At 38.9% G+C, this 12518-nt stretch overlaps 1 protein-coding gene across 2 annotated transcripts in view; it reads left to right on the top strand.

The window, feature by feature from the left end:
* The first annotated feature begins 700 nt into the window (after positions 1–700).
* Ccser1 (coiled-coil serine rich protein 1) overlaps positions 701–12518 on the top strand; it is a 457615-nt gene continuing 445797 nt past the window's right edge. The window contains exons 1-2 of one of the 2 annotated variants that reach the window (XM_028782449.1): positions 701–2056; positions 4008–4189. In XM_028782449.1, the coding sequence (XP_028638282.1) occupies positions 742–2056; positions 4008–4189 (1497 nt within the window). In that variant the 5' untranslated portion in view covers positions 701–741. The remainder of the gene's footprint in view (positions 2057–4007; positions 4190–12518) is intronic. The other variant, XM_028782451.1, reaches the window with a different exon arrangement.

Raw genomic sequence — 12518 nt, 5'->3', positions numbered from 1 at the left:
ACTGACTGCTTTCCTCAGTCCCAGGGAGGAAGCTTTCAGATCGTTCTGGGGTCCTGCAACCAAAGTGTGTGCTGTCTTCAGCAATAGGGTTTTACCATCGAGTTGTGATGGACAACCAACAGCAGTGGCAGTAGCCTGTGTACCACATATGCAAATAGAGTTTCATTCAGGTGTTAAGAAGAACAGACCCATAAGATTTGCAAGAAAATAGATAGAGTTAAGCAGTATTCTAATAAGTAGGAAAACCCAGTACCTGAACAAGTGCTGCATGTTCTCTGTCTCATGTGGATCCTAGCATTGAAGATTTAGATTCACATATTTAATATGCAATGTCCATTAAAGGCAGCAAGCTAGAAAAGACCTGTGATATGGAGAAGCTAAGTTGTGTATATCACCCATTGAACCACATGGTACTAAACATGGCTGTGTTTTATTATAATGACCTTGTGTTTCCCAACCTAGCACCCTTTTTAGCAGATTAAATATTTGTGATACTCTTGAAATTTTTAATTCATAGTTAGACTTTAATACAAGTTTGTGAATTATTTTTCTATTTCCTTAAATCCTGAATTTTGGCATCCTATTATTTTTTATATAATATAATTTCATTCTTTGTTTTAAAAAGCTGTAGTTTGCTTAGCTGGGTCCTGATCAATATTGAATTTTACTAACTTGCTTTCTTTGTTTTAACTCTTTTCAGGCTGCTAAATTGGCTACCACAGTGCAACCCTCGGGGTCCCAATGGGGGACTCAGGATCAAGACGATGTACTCTGGTCTCCCGGTTGCCAATATTTAGGAAAAGTATTAGCAGAAGACATGATTCGCTCCCTTCTTCACCCTCTTCCGGTAACACCGCTGGTGTTCACAGCTCCTCTCCTTCCAGCACTAACTCCAGCTCAGGAAGCACGGGAAAACGCAGGAGCATATTCCGTGCTCCCTCTATCAGCTTCCACCATAAGAAGGGGAGTGAACCCAAGCCAGAACCCACTGATCAGAACCTTAGTATTTCCAATGGTGCTCAACCCGGTCACAACAACATGCAGAAACTAAGTTTGGAGGAACAGGTCAAAACCAGGGGAAGACATTCTGTGGGTTTTAGTAGTTCACGAAGTAAGAAGATAACAAGATCTTTGACGGAAGATTTTGAAAGGGAAAAGGAGACTTCAAGTAATAAGAATGTCTTTATAAATTGTCTAAGTTCTGGCAGAAGTGAAGGGGACGATTCTGGATTCACAGAAGAACAAAGTCGCCGTTCTATTAAACAGTCAACAAAGAAGCTACTCCCCAAATCCTTTTCATCTCACTATAAATTTTCTAAGTCGGTTCCTCAGTGCCAATCCACATCATTGGTACAGCAGCCTGAATTCTCGCTGGCAATTGCACAATATCAAGAGCAGGAACCCGCCTTAGGAAGACCTTCCCCATCTTGCTCTGTGGATGTAACAGAGCGCGCAGGAAGTTCCTTACAGTCGCCTCTGCTTTCTGCTGACCTGACCACAGCTCAGACCCCTTCAGAATTCTTGGCCTTGACTGAAGATTCTTTGTCTGAGGCAGATGCCTTTCCTAAAAGTGGAAGCACGGCATCACACTGCGACAACTTTGGCCACAATGATGCTACCTCTCAGCCCACTCCCAGTCTCACTGCTGTTACAAAGACAAGGATGGAAATTGTGGGGACTGTGCCCTGTGTGATGATGTCTCCGGGGAGGTACAGGCTAGAAGGTCGGTGTAGCACTGAATTTCGTTCTTCACCAGAGACTACTGCTGCTAACCAGGGGGAAGAGCTACTACAAAGCACTGTTAGAAATGCTAGTGACCCAGAGACCCACTTACCAGCTGATCATCAAAGAGTAGAGAACGCCTCGGCACAAGCTGGTGAAACAATGCTGAGGACCAGCTCCCCCAGGACACTGGGATCCTATGACCAGCACAAGGTACTGGCTGAACGCTTTAAAGGGGTCCACCCTGTTTCAGATTCAAGGGTAATCCCTTCCTCTGGAGATCACCATGTTTTTAACAAAACATCTTATGGATATGAAGCAAGTGCTGCCAAAGGTATGTAGATTTTCCTCATGCAAAAATTATGTAAAGTAATTTTAATTTTTTTGAACAATTATTTTTACTCTATATCTTGAGTGGAAGGCACGTTTCCTTTGTATTTATAATTTCTGTGAAATGTTTGCTTTGGTTTTAATCTCCCTTCAGCTATAATGAAAATGTAAGTCTGTGCGACTTATTATTCTTAGCTGTATTATTTCAGCTATTCTGACCGGAAAAGGAGATGGAGGGAAAGAAACTATACTTGGAATGTGACTGAAGGAGCATTGGTACTCTTGAGCTAAAGGCATGCCAGTCAAAATCTTCAGGAAGGAAGTGTGTGAAAATTCAATTCTGCTTCCCGTGTTAACAAAACTCTACTAGCTAGAATTCATGTTTCAATAGGAATAAATTCTATATGGCAATACAGAGGGATTGCAGGCTATGAAAATAAGTGGAGTTAGAAAGCCTGCCAAGGTTAAAGCCAACCTCAACATTAGCTAAATTAGTTTTAAATGCCTTCACCTTGACTGTAATATGAGTGTGTATAGGACTACATTTATGTGTGTGCATGTGTGTGTGTATGTGTATGAGTGTGTGTGTGAGTATGAGTGTGTGTGTGAGTATGAGTGTGCATGAGTGTGTATGAGTGTGTGTGTGAGTATGAGTGTGTGGGTATGAGTGTGTATGGTTGTGTGTGAGTGTGAGTATGAGTGTGTGTGTTTGTGTGAGTATGAGTGTGTATGAGTGTGTGTGAGTGTGAGTATGAGTGTGTGTGTTTGTGTGAATATGAGTGTGTATGAGTGTGTGTGAGTGTGAGTATGAGTGTGTGTGTGAGTGAGTGTGTGTGTGAGTATGAGTGTGCATGAGTGTGTATGAGTGTGTGTGTGAGTATGAGTGTGTGGGTGAGTATGAGTGTGTGGGTGAGTATGAGTGTGTATGAGTGTGTGTGAGTGTGAGTATGAGTGTGTGTGTTTGTGTGAGTATGAGTGTGTATGAGTGTGTGTGAGTGTGAGTATGAGTGTGTGTTTGTGTGAATATGAGTGTGTATGAGTGTGTGTGTGTGTGTGTGTGTGTGTGTGTGAATTATTTCACTTTGGGTCTAGAAAATACTCAAGGCAACTGTTGAATGTGTCCCACTCCATTGACTAATTTATGCACTAAAATTACTATTTTCTCTGTCATTAGCCCTGCTGCTAGTAGTAACTGTTTCAAAGCTGAAAAAGATGATTATGTATCCAGTTGTAATGTATGCTGTTTATAAACATTGCTTAAAATGATTTTGCCTGTTCTTAGAAGTGTAAACTCTTTCTTAAGCAATAGGACTGGGGCTCAGGGAAGACACACTTCCACTCGCAGAAGCACAGGAGCAGTTTGCTGGGTGGGAACTGTTGGGCTCCTTGTGTTTCAGATTTTGCAGATCTAAAAATAAGCTATTGTATAGCACAAGCAGGTGGAAGTTATCCTGATACAAAATTTAGACTCTTAGTAGTTATGCTATATTTTAGGAATTATCTAAAATATCAATAAAATTAGAAGTAAATCAAATGACATATCATATCAAAAATCACAAGTCTCTTCAGAGCACACCAGTTTTGTAGTCTAAATATATGACTTTGTTTTGAGTATATCTGATGTTGGACTACATACTTTTGTTTGATAATTTTGAAGCAAACTGCTAATTGGTAGCCCAGGCTGACCCTAACTCCCCATGAAGAGGATGATGGCCTCTAACCAGCAGCACTCTTCTTGCCTCAGATGCCTGAGTGATGGTACACAGACAGATTTGCTTTTGTGGCTGCTGTGAGTCTTCAAAGGGGAGGAAACAAATTGGTACTATAAACTCACAACTTTTTTCTGAGGTAGAAACCTTTTGAATCATTCTAGGGTTTTTCTTTATCTTAAAATAGTACATTAAGAATTCCATTTCAGCATTGATATTCATTTTTCTTTATTTGTCTTGCAAAAGTTCTTGCCAGTAGCCTCAGTCCATATCGAGAAGGAAGATATATAGAGCGACGACTGCGGTCCTCGTCTGAAGGGACAGCAGGGAGCGGCAGAATGGTCTTAAAGCCGAAGGATGGGCATGTGGAAGCCAGCAGCTTGAGAAAGCACAGAACGGGGTCCTCCTCTTCCAAAATGAACAGTCTGGTGAGTCCGCACATCCATCTGCAGATAATGAGAAACTCTCTGTGTGCTTGGCATGCTTACATCTCTGACAGAATGAACACAGGGTGAAGGGAAAATGGTTTCCATGCTCGATGTTGCCAATCAGGGAAGCTAAGTTTTCGCTTGAGAGTCTCATGGGCGTAATACAGATAACAGCTTGGTAGACAGCAGCTCTCCCTTGTTTTGGGAGAAGTTGTCTCATTTCTGTCTTAAAGCACCATTCCAGGATAGGAATGCTGAGCCTGAGGGTACCTTAGAAGTCATGTTTCACACGCATCTCTGCCCCATGAACACTCTCCTTAGCAACCTTACGTTATTGACGCCTTAGGGCCCTTAGCAGTTTCACTGAGGGTCTTCTCTCAGGGAGAGCAAGACATCGGAGACTCTGCAAAATCCCCACTTGAGACTTGAGCATATTCTTAGGACAAGTGCTTGGAGGCCAAAGATCTGTGTAGGGGTGTGTAGGTGGCAGTTTTGGTCTGAGCTTGCACATGCGAGATGCTTGCCAGCTGTCTTACAGTATAAAATGTAGCTATACACGAGGAGGGGACTGTATCGAGCTCAGGAGGCCTCAGGTGGGTTTGTAATTTTAGAGTTCACACTGCTCATTTTTTTTTCACAGTTTCATGTTTTTACATCGTGTGTTTAATCCTTATTGTTTAATACTGCTACTTTACCATTAGCCATCGACCTACTGTATATACCTATCTACTTACTGACACATGGATATAGACTAAATGCTTCAAACAACCCTTGACAATGAATGCCTGCTTAATGGCACCGTAGCTTCAAACAGAAATACTGTCATCCACATCCACTGTGTTGTAAGAAGCCTTAGATCCTAAAGTCACATAAAGCTGTAGAGACACATCTGAGCTTGGTGGAAGAAGTTTTGGTCACTGCTCAGAGAGGGAATCTTCCTTAGTCTTGGGGAAAATCAGAGACCACAGAATGACAAATGGCAATGGGACTTCTGATCCCGTTGGCCCCAAACTGACCACGTGTTTACATTTGAGCTCGTGTACACAGGAAGTTAAGTGTATGGATGCAGGAATGCAACACTGCCCATCCTTTTATCTTGAGTATTAAAAGTATAACATGCATTTTGCAGTTGTCCTTAAAACAAGAGAAAGTGCTTAAGATGCTTTTAAGACAGTGGTTCTCAGCATTTCTAATGCTGACACCCCGTAATACAGTTCCTCATGTAGTATTGTCCCTCAGCCATAAAATTATCGCTGCTGCTACTTAATAACTGTAATGGTGCCACCGTTATAAATCATAATGTAAATATCTGTGTTTTCACATGGTTTTAGGCAACCCCTTGTGAAAAGGTCCTCAGATCCTCCTAAAAGGGCTGTGACTCACAGGGTGAGAACTGCTGTTTTAAATAGTGGTGGATTGAGGCTGATTGTTTGGAAACGTTTTTCTCTGGGAAAATTGTATTGTTTCTTTATGGAGCGGTATAGAAATACTTTTTCAATCCAGCCCACTTAAGAGTTGGCCTTTGATTTATTTTATATCTTAAATTTTATTCTTCCCATACTTATTCTAAATATTTTTTTGTAATGTCAATGAACCTTTGTTTCCGATTCTTTTATTAAATCTAGAACTTTAAAACAGGGATTTTGTTGTCTTGTGGACCTGCATTTCAACACATATCTCCGCAGTACTAGAAAGTGGCCACTAGATGGCAGAAAAACACCGTTTTGTGTTGAAACACTTCAGGCTTGGAGCAGGAAATTGGGGAAGACTTGGCTGGATTTGCAGATGCTATTTGTTGAAACAAATACCAGCACTTTTGAAGTTTTAGAGGTGACTTAACAGAAATTACTTTATGAATTCAGTTTTCCTTTACATTCTTCAATTGGCATTTCTGTTTTGTGGATTAATTTAAAATATGCTCCATACATCTTTAACAAACAGCAATCAAAGGAAGAAATTCTGTGATATTTTAAGCAATTCTACATTGGTTAATACAGAGTGTGGTGGAGAAATGATATCTAATGATGCTAATGAATTCAAGGTACAGCTTCTGAGTGTGCAGTTGTACAGTCACAGGGGTGGAACCCTATGGACTCATTCCCATTTTGGCATTTAAAGTATTACCCAAATACTCAAAAGTCTTTCTACACCATTACATGGGGCCTGTTGTTGTTGCTGCAATACAATCAGGAAGGTCACAGATTATAACTTACTCCATCAAAATCATTCCGGTGGGATTTCCGGCTTTTAGGAGATGTCCAGGGTCACATCCACAGTTCAAGGTCACAACAAAACAACCTACGAGAAACACAGGAGAAGGCCAGCCATTTCTAGTTCTGCCTTTATTAGTTGATAGCTTAGAATATGTGTTCTCAGTCAGGTGCTTGTGGAAGACTAGAGCTCACCTATTTAATCCCCTTTGTTTTGTTTTGCTTTGGGGAATGAGCCATTTTCATTTAGAAGCTGCTATCAGTCATTTATAGTTCCTGTAGCCATGACTTAACTCACTTCCTGTTAAAAGCTGGACAGATGAGTTTGAGTGAGAGATCTGTAGAGCTTGAGTCGCCCTGGCTTGTCCTGCACTTCACAGAAAGCTGTGCCTGGCTGCTACTTCAGTCCCTCAGTGATTATTACTAAAGCATACAGCTGCAGTATAAAACAGCACTTATTAAAGACTCCATTAAGAGCAGTATGCATTTCTGTTTTTCTCTATTATTAAAGGAACATCAAAAGTAGTTGGAAAAATAAAGAAAAGAACCTTGTCTGTGATTCCATTGCGTTAGTTCAGTTTTGTTGTTAATAACAGAACACCAGAGACTCCGTAAGTTATAAAAGAGAGATGAACTTTGGGTACGGTTCTGATCCAACACTGATGTCTGTAACTAGTCCATGGCCTTCTTGTTGGCAGAGTCCCAGGAGCATCATATGGAAAGAAACAGCAATTGTATGAAAGAACTTTCCAAATCACATCTAATACAGAGCCATTGCCAAGGAAACACATTTATCTGTTAATTAATTCATTCTTGAGAGCAGAAGCCTAATTAGTCCCCTCTCTCATTACCTTTCCGTATAATTCTAATATGAGTCCTCTGGGGGCACAAACTTTACTTAATCAATAGTCCAGCACTGCAAGACATTTTCAGTAACTTCCTGTCACGTTAACGGAGATACTAGAAGACCAGGGCTGCTTGCTTTTTACTCTTCGTGCTTTTCTGTTTAAAAATGATTTTCGTCTTTTTAAGCATATTTAATTTTAGGATATGAATGTTTTCCCTTCATGTATGTATGTGTACCACATGTGTGTCTTGTGTGTGTAGAGGCAAAAAGTTGGTATCATGTCTTCTGGAACTGCAGTTAGAAATGGTTGTGACCCATGTGGGTGCTGGGAACCAAGACAGGTCTTCTGAAAGAGCAGCCAGTGCTCTTAATCTCTGAGCCATCTCTCCAGCCCTATAATTTTAGTTTTAATTGGTCAAATTTGTTTCTTGCTTTCTTAAGATAAGAACTACTATATACCTCGTACGGTTGCTGTATTAGTTGGCACAGTTTCACAGCAAGAGAGACTGAGGGTTGAGGGATTCTGGATCTGTGACAAGTTTCTGGCTATCTGAATAGATGCATATTTGGTAAATCAAAATTGATACTGCTTAAAATAACATCAGTTTCTCAAAAGATAGTTACTGAAACCTGAAGGCTCAACATTTTCTCTAAACAATTTAAAAGTTATTTTTTTAAAAAATTATGTTTCTATTGAAACTTAAATACAACAAGTTAACTTTACTATGAAAGATAAATTCCCAATTCTTAGACCTGTAAATATATTAGTAATGAACAACAGAATCCAACATAAAGCATCCTGAAATTTAGAGAAAAGCAAAATATTTAATATATTTCTACTTGTACATAATTTTATAATTGGAGAAATTATTGATGATTACCTCATAACCTGCCATACCTGTCATATCAAGTCAGGAGCTGTGATTGACGGATGAGTCATGCATGAACAGTTTCAATCTCCCGGTGTAATGGTGTGTTTGGATTGATGGAACATTACTATTTTAATGTTAGCTTAGCCACCCTCTCACTCTGCTTTGGGTTCCTCTGTTATAGTCTGATATCCTTGGCTTCTTACATCAATTCTGAAAGAAGTGTCCAGTTTTTAGCCTTTTTTAAAAAGAATTTTTATTGTATGTCTTCTCTACATGAATACCAGCAACCTCCAAGCAGACAGTTAAAATATCTCTAGACATTGCCAAAATCTAATTGTGGTCCCTGGTTGGGAGTCACAGATAGAAGCAGTTTTTCTAACATTTTCGGAGTATCCACCTTTTCCTGAGTTCTGCTAACTTAACAATCAAGGATGCTATTTGTGTACTTCCTGCCATTTCAGTATGAATTCTCCCTTATTTACACACTGCCCATCCTTCTGGATTCCTTTGCTGACCCCTTCTGCAACCCACATGTTAGATACAGCTGTCCTCTGGCCTCTGCTACCTTACCTTTTCATTTGCCTGACCTATCTGAAAATCTAAGAATTAGGTGAAGTTACATATGGCTTACACACTGTAAAAGGCTAAGAATTGCTACTTTGACAGAACCCTGATATCAAATAGGCACAGGAAATCAATATACTAGATTTTCGCAAATTGAGTCAGGCTCAAAGAGCTTCAGTTAGTAATAGGTGGAAGCTGGAACTTAGAAATGACCTTGAACTTGCTTTCTTCCAAAGAACTAATGTCTTCTCTGATTTTCTGCAGTCTGCTTCATGATTGTGATGCTCATGTTGCACATAGCTGTTCAAGCCAGCTGTGGTAACACCTCAATCTTCAATTATCCTCACTTCCCCCCACACTGTATGTCCATCGTCACATTAGAGAATCAGCAGTAACACCCCTTAAAACAGGACTCACATTTCACTCTGTGCCACAGTACAGAACAATACATTCTGCCGGGTCTGCTGGCACCCGCGTTAATTCCTTTCCTTATTCCAGTGAGTCACAGCTGCAGTTAAGCAAAGGACAAATAGTGACAAAAGTTGCAGGTGTTACTCATGTGTTGACTGTCCAGAAAGGTTGGTAGCACAGCCCTGGCTGCCTGCCCAGATATTACTGTGGCCTCTTCCATGGTAGTTCGCTTGCCTGCTCTGGTGCCCCAGGGACTGCAGGGATCCCTCCTAGAGAAACTGCCATGGTGAATGGGATTGTAAAGCCCAACCAGAGGAGGGAAAGGAATCTACCAATGTCCTTACTCCTTCGAACAATACAGAAGAAGCAACACAGATAAAATGTAGTAGATGAATGAACTCTGCCATGTTTCCATATCTTTGTACAGCATCATTTTCTAACTGTTCGTGATAACGTGTCTGTGAATCTTTAATGTGTCTAAATAAGAATGTGCACTTTCCGTCAGTTTTGTGAAACTTGTTTGGAACAGAGACATATAATATCTAAGGCATGCCCTTTCCTAAAACACATTATCAAAATAGATATACCCCTCCCAAAGAGAGTTTTCTTTTTTGTCAGTTGTTGGTTAAAGCAAGTTAGGGCAAGGTGTTGGGAAAGGTCAAGGTATGGCTGGCTTCTCACTCCATTCATTTCCAAACAATGTTGCTTGGTTCCTAGACCTGTTCACTAACCTTAGAGTAAAAACAAGTGTTGTCTTTTAAACAAGGCTTTTAAGAAGATAAGTGTTTTAAGAGCTAACCTTAGGGTTGAAGTGTGTGTTTTTAGGACACCAAGTTAGTTCCTCTCAGCCCCAACAGAAAAAAAAAAATTCTTAAAAAGTTTTATTTATTTGATTGTTCTCAAGAATTTCAGATTTTCCAAAATCAATGCATTAAAATGCTCATAAAAATCATTTGAATCGTACGATTTGAATATTTAATATTTGATTATTATTATGTTTTACAACCTTAAACACCTGCTTAAGCTGACCAATCTTTGTTTGTTTTTAATTAAATTGCTGGGAAAGAACTTAAGATAGGTATTGTGGGCATTTACAAAGGAATTTGAATTATCCATCCAATTAGATAAAATCAAGGTTAAGAATTGTGCATTTATGTGAATACTTATAAAAGTAAAACATGCATGAATCACCAATTTTAAAACATTTTCTGTCAAATCTCAAGATAACGCTGCATAAAATTTTTACTAGATCTAATGTCAAAACAAAAAATATACCTTAGACAACATTTATTATATTTTCCCTTCCCCTTTCCTTGTAGAATTAGTGTCTTTATTATGACTACTGGTCTGACTCATGATTGCAGTTTCTAAACTGTGAAGGAAACCTTTACAAAGCTCACTGTCTGCATTGATCTTCTGATTTCTTTCTTCACACTGCTGGGAGACTATCTCTGCCAGGAGGATATTAAGTTGACTGTTTAAACTTTATGAGATTTGAAGTGAAGGATGACCAGCTGTCAGATAATTCATAGCAGGCATTGGGCTCTGGTAGAGACGAGGCAGTCTGGCTCAGCATGCTGTTGCCCTCAGTAGATTTATGTTCCAAAGAAGTGTGGCCACACGAACACAGATTTAAATGAAAGGGCAATCAGCCATCTGGCTATGGTTCATGAATCACAGTGAGTTTCTCTTTTGCAGTCTATTATTTTTTTAATAATAATACTAAAACTATATAGAAAGTATCTTAGCGTCAAGTGGCAGCCAGAGTACACAGATACTAAAGTGTGCAGTTGACCCAGCAGCCCATGGGATGCTGCTGTGCCAGATGGAAAAGGACTGAAGTGTAATATTAAGCTTCAATTTAGAAAAGAGAAAGGTGTCCTCCATGAACACTCATCCCCAAAGCACCTGTCTCTCTTGGAAGTCCTGCTCAACAAAAGGGCATGGGAGTACCTGGGAATTTCATGAGGGATAGACTATAGTTTATTGAAGAGAACTTGCTGGAAGCCTGCCAAGTCTGTTAACTTAAGCTCTTGTTTTCAGTATATAGTTTTGCTTTGTGTTTTTATTTTTATTTACCCAACTCATTAAAAAAATCTATACAGTGGTAAGCCGGCTTAATGACCATTCAATAAAATGTATATTTATGTCAGCTTAACAGAAGGATATTAGAATAATATTGCAATGTTGGACGCAAAGCTAATCAATGTTCTAAAGGTCAACAGTCTATTACAGACAATGCACTTCAGTGAAACAATCTACATGTTATCATGAAATTTCATAACCTGAGACCTTATAGAAAATTGCAAAACCAAAGAATGTTCTAACAATATTTGGGAGCCTTTCAAACAGAAACTTAGTATGAAATTGTCTTTGTGGAAGAGTCTCTAGGTTCTATGTTCTAACTCAAATATAACTCCATGGTCACCTCAATATAACCAGTCTTGCTTTTGAAGAATCTACAAGTCATTCCAAAAATGCACAGAGAGTTATGTAAGGCAGGAGTGTTGAAAGAGAGTAAACTATCATAATAGAGCCAAGAGGTAGGGAGAGTTGGGAAGAGAGAGTCATATGTCGTAAGAATTTTGGTGGGAAGTCAAGAGCCATTGATGTTTTTAGGCAGTCAGTGGCATAAAAAGATTTGGAATTTGTAATGAATATTTTTTTAGTTTTATTTTATTATTAATTTTAATAAGAATGTATTTGTGTGTGCATATACATAGATGTGCATGATTAAGTTCTGTCCTTTGATTATTTTGGTGTCAGAGAGCAAGCTCAGGTCTTCAAACTTGGGGCAAACATCTTTTCACAATGATCCATCACCCTGGCCCACAGATTTAAATTGATTAAATGAATTTCCTAAATACTTTATAAAGGGAATTTCATATTTTTTATTATCCTGTAATATATGGCATATTTCCTTTTGTGAACATTACAGAGAAGGAAATTTTTATTTTTCAATTTGATTGAAATACTTTAAATTTATCCTAGATTTTTTTGTATTTAGCTAAAAGTTCATTGCATTTATTCAATTGTGTTTATTTCTCTTTGATTGTTTCTAAAAATTATGAAATGGTGCATATAAATGATTTCTAATCAGTGAATACTTAACTAAGTTATGGCAACTTAGGAGTGAACAAGTTTGTAAGAGGAAAGATATTGGTGGAGGAATATGAAGTAGAAAATATTACATGGATGTTACATTGTGTCTGTCTACTTTTGCTAGCTTCAGCAATTGTTATATCTGTTTTAAGCTAGGTGGTGAGTTTAGTTGGTTAATGATGAAGTCACACAAAGTAAATTATAAGCAATCAATTTTCTAGCCTAACCAAAGTTTAATCTGTAAAATACCATACAACTCCCATACGAGTTAGTATGGAGAGTATTCAGCCTGATGCGGGAAGCTCATAGCACTGAGAATCTCC

The sequence above is a fragment of the Grammomys surdaster genome, unplaced genomic scaffold (genome assembly GCF_004785775.1).
Source record: "Grammomys surdaster isolate TR1022 unplaced genomic scaffold, NIH_TR_1.0 752, whole genome shotgun sequence".
Taxonomy (NCBI): Eukaryota; Metazoa; Chordata; class Mammalia; order Rodentia; family Muridae; genus Grammomys; species Grammomys surdaster.
Note: the sequence above shows the minus strand (reverse complement) of the source record. Positions and strands in the feature narration are given on the sequence as shown.